The 19,426-nt window shown below is 31.1% G+C and overlaps 1 protein-coding gene across 1 annotated transcript; it reads right to left on the reverse strand.

The window, feature by feature from the left end:
* Nucleotides 1-388: 388 nt before the first annotated feature.
* On the reverse strand, nucleotides 389-3,405 carry LOC133193371 (uncharacterized). The gene is made up of 4 exons (XM_061329309.1): nucleotides 3,328-3,405; nucleotides 2,724-2,826; nucleotides 736-872; nucleotides 389-590 (listed from the first exon to the last, which is right to left on the reverse strand). Exons 1-4 carry the CDS (start codon nucleotides 3,395-3,397, stop codon nucleotides 508-510), a joined length of 393 nt encoding a protein of 130 aa, XP_061185293.1. The 5' UTR covers nucleotides 3,398-3,405; the 3' UTR covers nucleotides 389-507.
* Between the last annotated feature and the right edge of the window lie 16,021 nt (nucleotides 3,406-19,426).

A 19,426-nucleotide genomic window follows, 5' to 3' on the forward strand; every position in this document is an offset into this window, starting at 1 on the left:
TTTCTACCTTATGTGTTTAAATAAATCCACTTACAATATTGTGCTTTGAAATCAGCTGTTCATAAAATTTTAAACCCATGAAATCAAATATCAAAATCGTGAAAAACGCCTGGAAAACGTCAGATATTTCGGACTATACCGATACTTTCAACGAAGATGTAATTATGAAACCTTATATTTATAAGATTAATAAGCCAAATGTTAAGGTGGCGAAAATATATACATGTACCTTAAAAATCACAGCATAAATGACAAAACTTACGTGTATTTTACACAAACTTTGTATGATTACAGAGATTATTTTTTCAATTAAAAACAAAATACAACATTAATTCTTTTTAATTATTTTTACATGAACATTGCACAAGCATTTAAGTAAGTGATTTTTTTTCTACGAATAAGGATTGTACATATGAAAATTCTTTTGATTTAACTATATAAAAAATTTAATTTGCTTAAGTCTAGATTTTGCATGCAATATTGTGTATAAATGGGTTAAAGATTATTTCAGTCATTAATTTTTTTAAAAATGTATGAAAATGCGAGTCCAGAAGCCATGAACACCACATTGAAGAGGAGATCAGCAGCGCCTGAGATGAAAGAAAAGTTGATGCATCTTTGAAACTAAGGTAAATGATATCAATTTAAAAGCTTAATTAAAAATTAAATTGCTTTTCAATTGAATATTTTATTTTCACGTTCGTTTGTCAAGCTGAAATATTTAAAGATACCTACCGCACACGTTTTGGTTGAGGGCTTGCCTTGCTTGGTTCAAGTATTGTTTTGCTTGGTGAAGAGATTGACTTGACTGGCCCTCCGTGCCACAGGCAGCCAATACATTGTCTAGACAGTCAAGAAACTGGTGTCCTGCACTGTTCATGGAAGATTTATAAAACAAATTATTTTTAGTCTGGAAGCATGTTTAGCAATAAAAATTTTCATACAAAGATTCATAGAAATAGACAAATTTGGGCTCGATGACATTATAGAAATAAGTCCCTTTTGTAAGGTTGATGCATAGATACATCGACTTCAGAGAAAAGCATATAGACCGAAAACGAAGTACGAAGTTGATGTGTCTTATGTGAAGTTAGTTAATCTTAGGATTGACTGAATGAAGAGCTACATTTGTTATATTATTTTCTACAAAAGTTATATTTGTTATATTGTTGAATAGAAAGATTGACAAACAGTTTGATGAAAACGATTATGAAAATATTAATTGGAAATTTTAATCCATTCATTGTCATACGTAGCAAAATATCTTTAATCAATTTTTTGAAAGAACCAATCGATCCAAATTACGCTTAGAAAACCAAGTGAACAGGAAGGGATTTTGATGTAATTAAATGATGTACGTCAGCGAATTGCTTACATTCTTACACATAGCAAACATTTATAATCTAGTCTAGCAGACAGTATATAGGTAACCTAAGCTGCCTTTCGCTAGTGAGCTAGATTTTCTAGTAATGAGGTATAGTTTCCCTCCATTTTAGGCAAGTCTATATAGCTTCACATCACAAAATTGATGACAGCATTATGTTTCAGTTGTTATGTGACCTGCTTCAGGAAGCCCTCGGGCTAAGACTATGTCCATTTACGAACCGCTGCGTCTATTAAAACATATTTGACAATATGTTGGATATTTATTTTATATAAATATGATTTGAACTTGTAATACTACAAGAATAAAGACAGAGGAATCATATGAGCCCTACTCTGATTCTGTGTATTGTGAAAGTGCTACTTGTGGATCTATGGAAAGTCATGTAATTTAATATCAGAAAGCGTTGTTGAAAGTGGCTGGACTTTCCTGCATGGTCAAGGATTCTAAACCAGTAACTTAACTGCTAGGCCTAACTTTGCAGGGCGATGGGGGGTAGGGGGTAGGGAGGGTAACATCCGTCATCGCAGTGGCTACATTGTTAAAATTTAACATTTCATTGAAATATTATGAATCATTTCTTGTTTTAACAAAGATTTTTGCTCATTAATATTTACATGTATTTATTTTATAACGCAAGAATTTTTACAAATAGAAATTTTGATAGATTTACATCTTTAAGCGAGAGATTGTGTCAAAACCGAAAGTGGTATTGACAAAACATACTCGTGGATTAAAGGAGCCTAGACACAGATTTGAAGTTAATATTTTCTCAAACTTTCTGTATGATATAATAACTTATCATTGGCTATAGCATTTCACACGGAAATATAATAAAGAATTCATTTTATATGGAAATTATTGAAACTACGAATTTCGGGACGCGTTTGATTGACACTTTCAAAAAGTAAACTTTAATCCTTAATACTTAAGAAAAGTAGAAATGTTGTTGTGTATTATTGAAAAATATTAAAACTATAATCCAGAAAATTCTGAGTAGAAATGTGAGAAAGCAAATCTATTTCATCTAGTATTGTCAGTCCGTGTTCAGTGATGTTTGAACACACCCGGTGAAACATACACAATAACAATAACAGAGCTCCTGCCCTGTAAACAAAAATAGTTTTTCATGTAAATGCACATTTTACGACAGAAATATTCAGCGAAAAATTGTAAGATTGTGCTGTAAGTGTCAATGCGCTACAAATTGTTCAAAGATATTTTTGGAATATTATCTGAGTATGCATGTCATTTACGGTTTCGGCAAAATGATAATGTAATATTTTTTACAAGCAGATTTTAATCAGATATGTCAATCAACAAACTAAAAAAGGTTAACCTGCAAATTTTTCCATGATCGTTTGCAGCAGCACTATAAGCATTAGCGTAGTTAGTCCTGCAGATGATGACGTCACTTGAGGAACACCCCTGTGCAAGAATTCCTACGAAATGAAAGGAAATTAATAATTCTGTATTGTAAATATCAATTAGCCCATTTGACAGCAAAAAATGCCTTTGTCAAAGTCAAAAGTGGGCATTAAAATCAAAGTGTGAGCTGCTTTTCCAAATTCAAAAGTAAGAAAAAAGGATTTGTAGATAAATTTATCTATTTTTTAAAATGCAAGGTACATGTGATTGTTACTTTGCTAAAAAAATAAAAAATTATTCATTTTCATGCAAATATGTTACAGGTGGTCTTAAATAAAAATGGACAATCTGAATAATAACATTCTGAATATTAATGCGAAAGGGAAAAAAAGTTTCCCTTATTCTTCTGCTTGAGGGATTATGGAATGAAGTTCTAGATCTGAAACGTTTTAATGTAATTCTTTAAGAATATTTAAAGCATCAGATTTATTTTGACCAACTCAAAACTAAATTGTTTGATGATAATAATAATAGGAAATGAATCCCTTGGCTGGGTATATAAATTTTCTTTTCACCTTGAATGTATACTGTAAATAAAATCAAACAGAAAACAAGACTTATGGTGGATAGCTTCTGGTTTCCCATGTCTTTTTTTTACTGTAAAAATAAATATATTTGATTAAAACAAAATACATGAAATAAATAATTATGAATAAATTTGACTCAACTATAAATTTGTAGGTTACGAATATTTGTTATGTCAAATGTAGTCTAATATTCATTAGTAATCGACAATCCTTTTAAACACATCAGTTCTTAAACAAATAATTGAATATGACAATACAAGAGTTCCTAAATGGAAAGTACTTTTAAATAACAAGTTTTTCATTTGTTGCGATAATTTTAACAATCTCTTTATGGAATATTTTCATATCTAATGGTGATATATGTAAAGATATATTGCACCATATATTGAAGCTGTCCTGAAATATCTATCCTGCAAATAAGAAGTCTTTAAATAGATACAGCATTTAAAGAAAAATTTGGAGTAATGTTTATGCATGTATCCTTTATAATTTCTTTTGACACAAATCAAGCAAATTTTCTATTTCCATTCAACCGGATGCATACCCAATTTCAGGCAATTCATGTTTTTGGTGGTCTTGACCGAGTTCTTTTCATTTTCTCTGAAGTGCATCTCCTTGTATTTGCATTATCGTAAGCTATTTATTTTTTTTTAAGTGCATCGGGATGCACCACGCCATTTACATAATTAGACTGGATATCAAGAGTAAACAGGTTTCATACAAATATATCTACATTCCACATCTATTTTGCTTATAAAGCGTGTGGAAAGCGACGGCATTTTAAACACCATAACACGGACAAGTGGTCAAAGGTTTAATTATGCATTTTATTTTGACGTCACAAACGTTAAACGCCGTGCAAGTAAACCGTCTTCAACGAAAATCAAAATGCACGCTAACATCTAACAGACGCTGTTGCAATGGCTCTTCTATTAATTATAACTTACTCGAAGGATAATACACGTATTTTGAAAAAAACAAAACAAAACATGTAAATGACATTTGTAGTCAAGGCAAGGAGTTAAAAAATGAAAATTTAAGCATTGAATCATAATTCTTTTAATAACGCACGTTATGAAAATTTGTTTGCACATACCGTTGCAGTTATGAAACTGCAACTTTAAAAAAAAATAATGACTCAATGCTTAATTATATGTTTCAACTACTTACTGGAAGGGTGTCGTGCATGTGTGGTCATTCAAGGGTAGATTATAAATATTTCGAAAATATTATCCTATTAGTCGTGTTATTCATGGTATATCAGGGAAGACGCTCAAATTACTGATAATTCTCTTAGGAAAATCATTTCTTTTAATATAATCGTATTCTTAACCTTTACCACAAATATATGCAAAAAAGCAGACAATTAAACTTTACTTGAAGGTACAATAACGAAATCAGTGACGTTATATGGTCTCAGTCGTTGTGTAAATGACATCATAAAAAAATTAAAAAATGAAAGCATAAACATTATTTATTGATAAAATAAGCAGCCATTTACAATGTACACATTGATTTCCGATATAGAAATGGATATATTTTAGCTTTCTGTGCTAATATGGAGAGCATTCGTTCTTAAAATGTTACGTTTTTTTTCTTTTCATTTTAAGTCAAAACAAATAGCTTATTACGTTTTGTTTTATAATACAAAAAGAACATTTTATTACCAAAATTGGTTAGTATATGTGAAAAATGATATTTCGAAAAAAAAAAAAATACAACTGCCATCCCGATAAAAAAAATATGGATTTTTTTCGAGTGCTATATATATATCTTACATCTCAATACTTGATCGGGAGGCACAAATTCGATTCTTGATCGCAGGGCCGCGTCAAACCTACGATGTATATATAGGTAGTGACTGCTCCTTCTCCAAGCACCCGGTATTAGAAGTGAAAGTCACGGGTCTTCCGGATGAGACGTTAAAACCCGAGGTCCCGTATCACGATAGGCATTGGCACAATAAAGAACACTCACTACTCATTGGCCCTGAGTGCCGAGTATAGGCCTAGATTTGAAGCCCTTCACCTGTATATGGTGACGTCTCTATATGAGTAAAAATTTATCGAATGGGACGTTAAACGACATACATGTATCATTTTATTAAGTTTTCCATGACAATTTTTATTTAAATTAAATTTTCACAATTATAAATCATAAGAAACCAAATACATACCTCAGTTACAGTACAGCTCACGAGTTTCTTCCACCCCACCGTGGAAAACACACGGTGGAAAATACCCCGTGTTACACCGTGTGCGTATATTGCGATTACACCAAAGACGCACCGTGTCACACCGTGGACATTACCGTTTCATCGGGTGAACCTCCGTGTTCCACCGTGCAAGAAAACTATGGAAGAAAATGGTTTGTTTATAAAAATAATTTTAGAATTGAAATCATAGGTATGTTGTTTTAATTGCTAGAAAGAAATAGTAAATGAAAAAATATTTAATTCAAACAGCTCACTATCATACATGTAAGGTCGGAACAGCGGCGTTCAGTGTAGACTTTGGTTCACCGTTGACGATATACATATCAATTGAATAAATTTATTTTGATTTCTGTTGAATTCATATTTCATATTCATTTGAAAACAAAAACAACTACATGTCAATTATTTCTGACGTATGTTATAAGTGCGCAGGTACAAATCCAAGAACAAATACATTGTCTTTGAACTTAATAATTATTATTCAATGCCAAACATAGATACGGCAGAAATAAAATAAAAAGTGTATACCACTTGTCAATGGCGTTGCTACATGTGAGGAAGAAAAAGTACATGCAAGAAAAAAAAAAAAAAAACACGTGGCATTCACTAAAAAATCTTATTCGCAGTTTGGTAGTCGTACAATCGGCAAATTCACATGAAAATCAAGCAGTTGTATGCATCCATTGATTTAAGTTGACATCAAGAGACATAAATGTAGGAAATTAAATGTTTGAACGTTTATTTCTGTCGAATATGTAAGTGTCAGTGTTTCTATCTGGGTACATGTATTTTTTTAAATTACTACTTAATATTCTACGATCAGTACGAAAAGTAAAAATAATCGCTTGAACTGCCAATGCAGCATTCTAAAAATTCTTTTACAAGTTATATACTATTCACTTTTTTTATAATAATTAAAAATTATTTTGAATTCCATATTTTAGAATGTTAAGAGAGAGAGAGAGAGCGATTACTTTCAGGTTCATCCTTCTGGCTTTTTTTTTTTTTTTTTTTTTTTTTTTTTTTTTTTTTTTTTTTGGTTTCTTCTCATATACATGTGTATTATGTACCTCTCTTAATTTTTTTAAGAAATCATGGTTCACCTCCAGTTTTTATTAATCGAAACGAAATAGAATCGGTACAAGTTCAACGCATCACACACGAAATCCACGTGCTCTACCTGTCAATCAAATACCGGATATCGATGAATTGCAGAAACTTCTCGTGTATGTATGGAGTCGCTCCTTGGCTAATATATTTCACACCTGTTCAGATGAACAATATATTGGGACATTCAGTTGCCGTGGCCCTTGGGACATTATTCACGTGTTGAAACTCTAGACAAGTGTAGACAAGTGTATACTATACACCTTAACTGGCTTCGAAACTTACACGTGTCGGGAAGTTAATTGGAACTTGAAAAATAAACAACTATTTATCTAATTGTTTATAGAATTTTTAGTACAGCAACATATTTTTAAAAAATAAGTTACAGTTACAAACGAATATTATTCTAATATTATTCAACTGTATCTAGATTATATAAAGTCGTTATATTCTGTAACATAACTTACTGGTGAAATGAAGAAAAAAGAAATCATAACTCTTGTTTCTCTTTCGTTGATTTTATTTATCATTAAAATGCTATTTTTGAAAAGGATTAAAATGAATCCTTAAAAAGGACAGGTAATACAATAAATAGGCATATGTAAATATTGTCTTTTTTAACATGTCCGTGTAGAAATTATCCATAAAACTCATCATTTATGGAAAGGGGGGGGGGGGAGGCTGTTATTACATGTAGGGAGAGCACATGCTTTTATTTAATGGTTTGAAAAATCGCCGCTAGGTACTAGTAAATATAAAATCTTCAATCTAGTTTTTTCATATCTCCTATGCATATGCTTAGTTAGGCAGTGAACCTATTAACAATTATAGCAGACTTTTTTTTCATACACGTTACGGAAGAAAACTGTTTGGCTTTTTACATCATTGTTTAACATAGAACATATTGCAGAAATATCATTTTCATTGAATAGTATCATTGGAAATTTTTTCCATTATCGACGTCATTGACAATTGTTGAGCATAATTATAACGTTTTACATCTTATCGTTTACATATTGTGATTATTCTTGGCGACAAGTTTTGTGAAAAATGTTCCCATAATGCTTCGATCTGTACACAAAATGCAAGTTAAATATTAAGGTTTATATTTTACACATTATTCTGAACAATTACAAACAGACACAGATGAAAAAGTGGGGTATCTTCAATACCTGAATATCAACATTTCATATTTTCTGATGGGCTGGGCAGAGATTTACTCATTACACAGAGACTACATTGGGTCTCATCTCAATATGGTTCCATTACGGGACGGAAATTTAAGTCAATCTTTTCATAGCTATTTTTTTTCCCATCCGATTCAAATTAAATTAAACAATATATTTTCTGTGTCGTATTTTGATGTAGTAATTATTTACATATACACCAGTTTCTACAGTAATTTATAATTTAAAAAAACAGTACGTCGGATAAGATCATCAATTGACAATTCCACATGGATTTCCACAAATGCAGAATATTCCTTTCTTATTTTTTTTTAAATTTAGTGTAGCTTTTGTTTTACAAACAAAATAATCTTTAAGAAGATATCTTCCAAATAACACAAGATTGCTGACTGCATCGTAAAATTCCGTCTTTGTTAAATTCATTGACACGTCAGTACAATATCGAAAGTAGGAAAATGCACGCTGCGGATGATATGCATTTCAATGATTTTTATTCTAAAATCTTCAATGAATTATTTTAAAGTAATTTTAAACCACTTAACGTTGATTAACCAGCACGGAGTTCCACGGAGCAAACGCACCGTGTCCCACCGTGTACACACCGTGTCGCACCGTGTGCCAGCTTAGCGCTGAAAACGAAACATCAAAGACACCGACATTTTTCAAAGTCCACGCAAAAGCGTGGACCAAGGGTCCACCGTGGCCGGTGTTTTCCGGAAGATACTCGTGAGCTGTACTGTAAGTTAGACAAAAATGCTTCTTGGTAATCTTTCGGACTGACTGTTTTTGAGCATATTCCCTTTTATGTGTTCCTTATAATCCTTTGTAATGTTCACGAAATGTCTCCTCTTATAACTTTTTATTATGGGTTTGCAAATCTTGAGCTGAAAAAATGCAAAGGGAAATACCCATTTTCAGGCCGATAGATGCACTAATTTGAGTACAGGTACCAGCTGGTAAGGCAGGATGCATATTGTGTTTTTATGGCTGTTCTCTAAAAGGGAGAGTGAAAACATTATAAGCTTGTGACGAAGTGTAACCTACCTTCAAAAACATGTTGTTGTTTTTTTAATGAAGACATTTAATTCTGAATTCACAAATAGCATGAGTTGTACATTATTCTATATACAGTGTATTTTGTTCAGATATGAAGTTCATGTTTGAATTGCATATACCAATAAAAAGATCTGACTCTTTTCATTCAATACAAATCTGAATCTGAAAAAAAGAAATTTTGTATCCAAGTGAACATTTCCAAGTGATTTCTTCTAGACGACCAATCATTGTTTGATTCTACTTCACGAGACAGAATTCCCTATGACAAGCGTGATGGTTGAACCACATCTATTTATTATTGAGGGACTGTTGGCAGTCCTGGGGCGAAGTGAAATTCCAAAGCCATTCGGAAAAGCTGAATGAAATAACCAAAAGAAATTCTTGCTAGCCACTGAATATGAAAGAGGGGAGTACAAGGGGAAGACTGTCAGATAGATAAAGGTGTATCGATAATGTATCTAAGAACGGGCATTTTAAAAAAGCCACAAATCATAAATACTTACTGAGATCTAAATTGAGTCAGTTTTATCTTCCTATATATTTTGTAATGAGCAATACTTTGAAGATTATTTACAATTAATAAGCTAATTTCATTTACCCTGAATGTATATTATGTGTTACAAGAGGGAAAATGAATTTTAGATACATGTACATATATATTAAGTGTTATAAACGTTAGTAAGGATATTGTATTTAAAAAAGTAGAAGCCACGGTGTTTGTTCATACACCATTTTGTCAGATTTTTTTTGATGTATTTAATACCATTACCATGGGTTTTTAAATGTTTTTTTAATGAGACTTGTGCAGAAAATGGGTTACTTCCATTTCCATTTTTTATTATTATTATTTTCCATTTCATTGATGCAATTTAGGTTTTCCATATTTGTTGCGTAATTTTTTTTTTTCGATCAATCTAGGTGCATCAAGAATCTGCAAAAGCATTTGCATAAATTAAAACCAGATTAAGAAAGTAGTTCCGGTGAATGATGAGTAAACTCTCTCTTGAATTCATTCTTGTCCAATCAAAACACACCAAGAATTAATAAATTTCATTAAGATTGGAATTTTAACGATATAACGCGTGTATTGGGGAGAAAAAAACAATCATTTAGCACATGAGTACTGTGGAAAGTTTTATTGTATCCTCGTTTTCAATGTTTCAGACCTGTGTCTCCGAAAATGCGGAGATAATTATCTGAAATACAGTTTGCATTAATACTATCACCAGTTCACCACATAGGTTTTTGTAAGCTATACATTTGATAAATCAATGATAATATTATGGAAGATCATATATGTTATTAAAATCACAACATGAATGATAAACAGTCATTCTACGATAAATGGAACAGTTCAGAGTATAAAACATGAAAAAAATAATTGTTTCAAATAGCAAAATGATCATAATTCTCTAAAGGACATATGAGTGAACTTGAAAACAAAGAACTGTCCACAAATCTGCTATCATTAACTTTTTACAACAATTTCAGTATACCATTGATTTTAAGGTTATGTTACGGAAGTTAAAGCCCTTTTATTTATTAAATAAAGCTGAATTTGACCAATTTTTCGTTTCTGATGTTCAGTAAAGAAGGTTAAAGTATGATCCCTGAAGTCTCGCAAGAATCAGAATTAAAATTAAATTTTCAGGGAAAATATCGTTACGGAAATTAATCGTTACGGAAGTTAATTCCCAGCAAATAAAAGTTAAAATTCTCTTCAATAGTTAAAATCAAAGTTTGTTTTAGGATATTAAACAAAAGTATGAATCATTTTGCTTCCAAATTAATAAAAAAAATTATACCTTTATTGCAATAACTTTCCTGAAATACTGTTACGGAAGTTAATTTTTTAAGAGAGACAACTGTTTTTGCCTAATTCATTTTGTTATGTCGAAAATGTAATCGTCTGAAATAGCTGACAACTAGAATCGATGACATAAGGTTCAGTGGTAACTTTCAGTTCAGTTTCAGTTCTTTTTGAAATATGCATTCTATGCGTGAAATTTAAAACAAAATCGTTACGGAAGTTAATCGATTTTAAGCGACATGCTATGATTTCGTATGAAAGGAGATCCATCCATTTCTTTGCGAGAAGTGATTTGATTTCTTTTTCTATAGGATAAAAAACTTTTTTTTAACATTCATTGCAATCTCTTCGGAAAGATTTTACGGCTGAAAATTTCATCTTGAAATTTGTAAATAAATGAAGCGACATTAAGATTTGCAATGGAATACGTTTTTCAACATTACATTATGTTCATATTAAAACTTTAAATGCATATATATCGGTTAATATTTACAAAACCATGTGTGTATATTAAGTCTTAGCGATGAAGTCGACCTTTAAATTTATAGTTAAGATATTACAACGGTAAATTTGTAAGCGACATAAAAAATTATTAATTGGTCATGTTTTGTAGAATGACTGTAAAAAGTTATTGTATACAAACTTTGTATATTGGCTAAACAGTACAGGTTTTCATATTTTTTTTAGAAGAAAAAAATATTAATATACATTTTGTAATTTTTATAATTTTTTTAACAAACTTTGAACAAGCATTCTAAAAATGTTTTATATATGAGTGAATTTTGTCAATCAATGAGGATTACAAACATAACAGTCATTGAATTTTTTTTAAAAAGTATGTAACTGCGAATCCCAATACCATGACTACAAGATTGAAGAGAAGACCTGCAGCACCTGCAATAAAAGACAGTTTTATGATATTTGGGAACCAGAAAAAATGATAATGTTTATATACCTAAAAGCGATTTAATTAGAAATATGAATTGATATTTACTTTAATATCCACAATAAATCTGATTGTAATAAGATTTTAATTTCAAATTCCTTTGTCTACCTAAAAAAATATAATGGTACATACCACATCCGTATTGGGTGAGGGCTTGCCTTGCTAATTTTACCCTGTTTGCTAGATCAAGAAACTGACTTGACTGGCTGTCCGTGCCACAGACAGCCATTTCATTTTCTAGACAGTCAAGCAACTGGTGTGATGCACTGTTCAAGTAAGGATGATTAGAAATATTTTTTTTTAATTTGGAAGTGCCTTACGCAATCAAAATTTTCATATAAAGAGCCAATATAAGAACTTGATGAAATTTTACAAAATATTCTTTCAGGCATTTATGAGGTCGATGTAGAGATATATCGACTTCACAAAAAAGAACATTGACCGAGAACGAAGTGTGAGTTGATATGCTTCTCTGTGAAGACATAAACTGAATGAGCGAGTGTCATTTGTTATATAATTGTTTACTAAGGCAATGTTTGATATATTTTCCAGAGCAAAATTGCAAATTTCAACATATTTATGGTCAAAAAATGTAGCAAAACTTCTCTTATCTACTTTTGGAAAGAACCGATCAATCCAATATTTTAATGTGGCCTTTTTGTTATGTTCAATATGATTAATGTGTCTTCAAAATAACTACAAGATAAAAGAAATATTACAGTGTACAGTAAGGAAATGCAATACGCAGTTTTATATAAACTCCCCCAATTTGCCTTTCATGTGAAGACACATTTTACTGACAGAAAAAACGAATAAGTATGTTTGAACATTGTTCTGTAAGTTTTAATGCGCTAAAAATGTTTAAAATATGTTTAGAACATTAAGAATATATGAACTAAGTCTATGAATGGCATGTAAGGTGTCGGCAAAAATGATTTTGATACATAATATATATTTTTCCAAGCAGATTTTAATCAGATATGTCACTCAACAAACAAAAGAAAAGATTAACCTGCAAATTTTCCCATGATTGTTTCCAGCAGCTCTGTAAGAATTGGCGAAGTGAGTGCCGCAGATGAGGATGTCAATTAAGGAACATTCCTTTGCAACAGTTCCTAAAAAATGATAAATAATTGATAATTTTGTATTGAAAATACCCTTAAGCCCATTTTACATCAAATAATGCTTTTGTGAAAGTCTCAACTGGACATGCATATCAAAGTGTGAACTGCTTTTCCAAATTCGAAAAGAAGATTTATAAAGACTTGTAAATACAGTTGTATCTACTCCTTAAATGCAAAAAATATTCATTTTCTTGCAAATATATTATACGTTGTTTTAACTAAAAATGGACAATCTAGCTGATTCTAAAAGACCGTCACTTTATCTCAGTCGGTAGAGCGCTCCCTTCGTGATTGGAAGGTTAGGCCTCGACTGACCTAAGTCGATAAAAAATAAGTATCAACTGTTCCTTCACTGAGAAATTGGCGTTTGAATTGAAAATTATGGGTCTTTCGGATGAGACCTTAAAACCGAGGCCCCGAGTCACGGTAGGCGTTGGCACGATAAAGATCCCCCGCTGCTCAATGGCCCTAAGTGCCGAGGACAGGTCTTAATTTGAGGCCCTTCACCGGTGTATGACGGCGTCTCTGTGTGAATGAAAAATTCTCAAACCGGACGAAAAACAACATATAATCAATCAATCAATCTGAATCTAAAACCATACTGAATATTATTAGGTATACTATATATAAAGCTTTCCCTTAATCTTATGTTTGAAGGATGAAGGAATGGGGTTCTAAATCTGAAACATTTTAATGCAATTCTTTATTCTTTGTTTATTTAACACCCCTTTCGAGACTTTTTCACTTATATTGAGACGCCATCACTTGCCGGTGGAGGGCTGAAAATTCGAAAACCTATACTCGACACTCAGGGCCATTGAGCAGTGAGGGACCTTTTTCGTGCAGCACCTACTGCGATACGGGACCTCGGTCTCATCAGGAGTGGTCTCCATGTCCCACAGTAAGGATCAACTCCTTACCACGCGACTAATGTTTTTCTTTAAAAATACTGAAAACATCAAATTTATTTTAATCTGCACAATGTTATATTGATTTGTAATAATAGGATCCAAATCTTTTTTTTCACCTTGTATGTATTCTGTTAATGAAATCAAACAGAAAACAAGACCAATGGTAGAGAGTTTCTGGTTTCCCATATCTTCTATTACTGTAAAAATAAATATGTTTGATTAAAACAAAATGTTATTAACAAATAAATGAATATGAAAAAATAAATAGGTAAATAAATAAACGATGCTTTGCTTCACAGAAGGACTGATGTTCATGATTTAGTTCAACTATAAATTTGCTAGTTACGAATATTAGATACGAGTGTGTCAATTGCATTTAATATTCATTGTTGAATGACGGTCTTTATACATTTCAAAACATATAATTAAAGAGCTAGGTTCACTTTATACATAAAATGGCCCTGTAGATATACCAATTTATTGACTAACACCCTGTGTACCATTTTCAACATTAATATAAAGTAGAGACTTAGTGCTTTCAGTTTATATAACAGAATTTCCTTTGAAGAGTCCAGGCATTGGAAAACAGGTTTTGTGAAATTGCAATGTTATTGAATTTTGCAGAAAACAGGTGTTTTTGAGAACCTTCAGCAAAGAATCAAAATATGAGCACACCCCTCGATCCAAAAATTAAAATATGTTTTATAATCTTCATTAACAGTTCTTTTATAAAATATTTACATATTTTAGATCGGAAATTCATATTTTCGCCATTTTTGAAGAAATATTCAGGATGTGTGAATAATGACGCAATTCATGACGTCATAATGCATTGACTAGAAAGAAAATTACGTCATTTTCAGTAGATATTCATTCAACAAGTGTTCAAGCCTTGTCGACTAAAACTATACCTGTCAGTTTTGAATTTTCAGAAATTCACAGGGCCAAAAAAGGCCCTAAGTGGCTCTTGCTCTTTGACAATTCATGAATTCCTCATTGGAAAATACCTTTGGATGTGTAATTGTGTAAATAACATCATATACTTTTTAAAATTTCCAAGTCCCCACTTTTATTATTTTGAAAATTTAGAAACCCTTGTGTCAATTTATAAGTAGCTTAAAATTTTTACTTGCATTTTACAATGCTTACCTGACAAGGCCAAAAAATGTGTTCGATTGTTTAATTATTCTACCTTGACCATTTTTATTGAAAAGCATGAAGTGCGAGTTCCATGTTTTCCATATGTTTTCTGGTGTATTTTTCTTTTTCTTTCTTCCTTTTTTTTTATTTTTTTTTATTTATTTATTTATTTTTTGGATTTCCATGTGTTCTCTACCTTCAGTTGTTTACGAAAACCAAAAAAGTTTGGTTTTGAATTTTGAAAATAGAAAACTAAGAAATATAAAATGAATCCGGACCACCGCGAGGCACGTACGGTCAGTCTGGTGTACTGTGGCGATGTCAAAATTCAAAATGTAAAAGTGTAAATAAATAGGGTTTAGTGGCGTAGTTGTAGTGCTAGATGTTTTTTTTTTTTCTGTTTTTATTTGTTTTGTCCTTTCATGACTCTTTAACCTTTTCTATGTCCCGGCGAAGGGACAGGGCGTCCCGAAAATTAGACAATTTTTATTGTTCTTGCGTTGGTCATTTTTAGTGATATATATTAGTGTTGTCAAGTCGGACGATTTTTAGTAACCTGGTTACTCGCTTACATTTCTGATCGAGTACCCGGTTACTCGGATGACTTTTTTTGGTTAAAGTTACCATATCTATAATTATTTATCTCATCCTTTACCTATCGGTAAAAATAAAAAAAAAACAACTGTACAGTATATGAACTTTATTTACAATTACACACTCAAACACACACACAATATCTTAAAAAAATATATTGATTTTAGATGTCACTCGAAACGGGCAGTTTGTTTTTGTTTAAGAAAATAATTTTATCGACACACGAAGTAGATTTGTCAAATGGACATATAGTCGTCGACGACATTTTACAATGGTTCTCGTTAACCCCCCACCCCCACCCCGAATGCATGTCGCGATCAAGGAGAATACTGGTTGATTTGTAGTGTCCAATAAATCCGAATAATCTTTTAATCTTATGTGATTTAACATACTTGTAGTCCTATCCGTATACGATAATTCCGATTCACATATATATATATATATTTTTTTTATTTTACAGATCTTGAATCAGCTGTTCTTTTAGAATACTTCCAACTTCCAAGCTTTATACGTCTGCGGCGGCATCTTATTATATATATATATATATATATATATTAGGGATGGCAATTTGTAACCGGTTAATCGATTAATCGGTCGGAACGATGGAAATCGGTTAGAAAATCTGCAATCGGTTAGTCGGAAAAATTTAATGTTTGTAAAATTGAACGAAATTTTCTTAAATTTCATTTTTAAAAAGGAAATCTCTGGATAAAAGTTGATAAAAAGTTGATAGTTTAACGTTTTTACACATCTTATTAAGCTGATCTGGAGGTAAATATGGCTTTCCGGATTGAAATTGCGAGGTAATAATTGGTCAGTTTGTGAAGCGTTAATTACTGTTTTTAAAAACATTATGTCGGCACCATGTAATACTTCAATGATTTTACATAAACACCATTGAGCACTTTTTTTCTTTTGCCAATATCTATTAAATTATATCATTAGAAAAACATCGTATAAATTAAAGTTCAGACAAAGTTTTGATTATGTGACAATGAAGAATGAATTTGTATGACATCTGCACTGGTAAGATATCCGCGTCTTCTATGGATTTCTCAGGCAAGATTCATGGTTTTCTTATTTTTTTCTTGTCTAACTATAAAAATTGAAATAAAATAATTTATATGTACATACAGTTTCCTGCTCAAGATAATGAGCAGAATGTTTCTAACTTCTAATATCTCTCTTTCAGTCGTTTTGTGTATATGAATACAGATGTACATTATTTTTTAAATGTGTATTTTGATACGATTAACCGGTTAATCGGTCGGAACGTCTTGCGGTTAACCGATTAGCAATTCTGTAATCGATTGCCATCCCTAATATATATATATATATATATATATATATATATATATATATATATATATATATATATATATATATATATATATATATATATCTTATCTCTGATAAAAAAAAATTTCAGTGGAGGAGAATAATACTGATTAAAACCAAATTATGCTGCCTACAGACATTATGTTGTTAATATGCCCCCTCCACTTGACCTACTGACCGCATATCAAATCAACATACCCCTTGAATATTTCCTATTTCCAGTTCAACTACAATATGTTTTTTCATATATAAATTCATGTATAAATTCGTATGTACAGACTAATAGCGGTAATATGGAACTAAGTGGGGTCCTTGAAAAAATGCACATTTGTTTCGGCTTTACGTCTCGCCAAATATTCATTTTTAAGGACGCCATATAGTTCCGTATTATCTCTCTAAGTGTCTTATATATATATATATATATATACATATATATATATGTATGTATGTATGTATGTATGTATGTATTTATATAATTTATATAATTTTATGTTCCTTAATTGATTTCTTGTTTTAATTAAAGATTTGTTGTTTATATCTTTGATCTGTTAGATCATTTAATATATAACTTACTTCTTCCTTGACAAATGATAAATAGATAAATAGACGTAATATTGACTCCAGGTTCTAGCAAGTAACAATTTATTCTGAGCTTCATGTATCTGAGCTATCAAGATTTATAGTCTTTATAGTCTTGCTTTAAAAAGTACAGCGAACCCAGAGTTATATAGAATAAACTTTTCTTTTTCTAAAATAATTGTTATATTCTGTGATGTCTTAGAGGTCCGTGTTTGCTCTGTCCCTGATTTGTATTGTTTGAATAGACTTTTGAGCTTGAAAACTGTTCGTTATCTCCACACATCATTTCTTTTCAAAAGAAAATGACTTCTCCGAGCAATAATTTTATAAGTAGTTATATTTGTTTCTGCTCGGAAAAAAATGTTACACCCGTTTGTCCTTTTAGAAAAATAGATAATATTTTGAAATCGCATATATTTTCATGGGGATTAATTTCGTTGTTTTGGAAGTATGAAAAGAACCACGAATTGATGTCCAGCAGGAAATGTGAAAAACTTACACACATACCGCTTCATCCCTTCTCTAACCAGGAAATTAAAATCCCACAAACTTTAATTTTTTCTAAAACCTCGAAAATTTTATCCCTCGAAAATATTTTATTTTACAGTAACTTTTCATCTCTTTACCCTTTTACATTCAATGTTTCCATCATCAAAAAATCAGTCAAAGACTAAGCAGTTACGAAAGCTGAATACATCATGGACATAGCAGTTTCATAGTTAAACAATGGTCATGCTCACAATAAACGCAATTAAATAGCCAAAATTTTCGAAGTTGTGTGTGTCCGTTGACTACTTGTTTAACATTCCCTTTCTTCTTATTGATAAGCATGCAGTATATTGACTAATATGGAATTGATAGAGGGTATTTTTCATAATATGGATGAAACTTTGAGCAATTTCGTAAGGCGGCAATTTGGACCAAATTTGAAGTCGTATTTCGTTCAAAATGTTGAGTTAAATAAATAGTGGCTTATTTGGATGAATTCTACCATGAGTAAGATTTATTTAAGAGGGATTAGAAGTTGCATTTCATTCAGTCAATTCAGAATTTATATTAATCCACTTTATGACAAAACGTTTTGAGAACAAGACAACATACCTCAATGTAGTTAAATACAAAGACGTCTTGGAAAATCTACAGCACTGATTGTTTGAATGTTTTACCCGTTATTTTACCAATTAAGCTGTGCGACCAACGTTATATGTAACGCTCTTCATACATATATAGAAGTTAGACAAATGATTTTCCGTGTTCAGAGACTAGAGTTTGAAATGTTTCCTGCATGATTTCTGGATTGGGTTCATTAGTTTTGGCCACATTACTTATGGCAATTTCTGGTCAAATGTTGATTTGAAATTAGAAAAAAATCTATTAATCATTATTATTTTTTAGCAGTTTTTATGACTTGAATTTATTTATGACTTGAATATTCAAAATAATTAAAACATAAAAAAATCACGCAGTTTAAGTTGCTGACAAAAATAGATCATTTGATATGCATAATAAAAGGATTACACAAGAATGAATAATTACATCATTCTTGAGCAATTGTCATACACATAGAAAATGCAATTGTGTGCATGTAGATTTTTGTAGATATACAAAATCAAGATCAATTGTTCTCATTCATTGATATTTCAATGTAAGTTCTAAAGTGCGACTGTCTTCATGGACAGGTTTTTTTTATATTTAATAACCCTTTTGTTTGGTTTATTCCACCAACTTTGTGCTAACAATTTTCAATTAACGATAAGGTGAAATATATCATTGCTAAATCGTATGTTTGATATAAGTATTAAATACAAATGTATTGCATTTAAATACTGTGACCCATGTGGAGAAGAGAACACATTTAATTACAATTTTGTTGGGGAATTGAACGAGTTTGTTAAGCTGAGAAATGCGGACAAAGTTTTAGAGTTTTTTCCTGTCTTGCAAAAATTCAGAAATAGTGTAGGCAACAAACGTATCACGAATTTAAAAAGTTAGTAATTAAGATAATTCCTTAATTGTTCATTCAGAACCCATATACCTGATTGCAGGTAACAATATCGTCTTTGTTGGTAAGGCTTATTAT

The sequence above is a fragment of the Saccostrea echinata genome, unplaced genomic scaffold (assembly GCF_033153115.1).
Source record: "Saccostrea echinata isolate AGI-Se365-2 ecotype Australia unplaced genomic scaffold, CSIRO_AGI_Sech_v1 ptg000027l, whole genome shotgun sequence".
In the NCBI taxonomy this organism is placed as follows: Eukaryota; Metazoa; Mollusca; class Bivalvia; order Ostreida; family Ostreidae; genus Saccostrea; species Saccostrea echinata.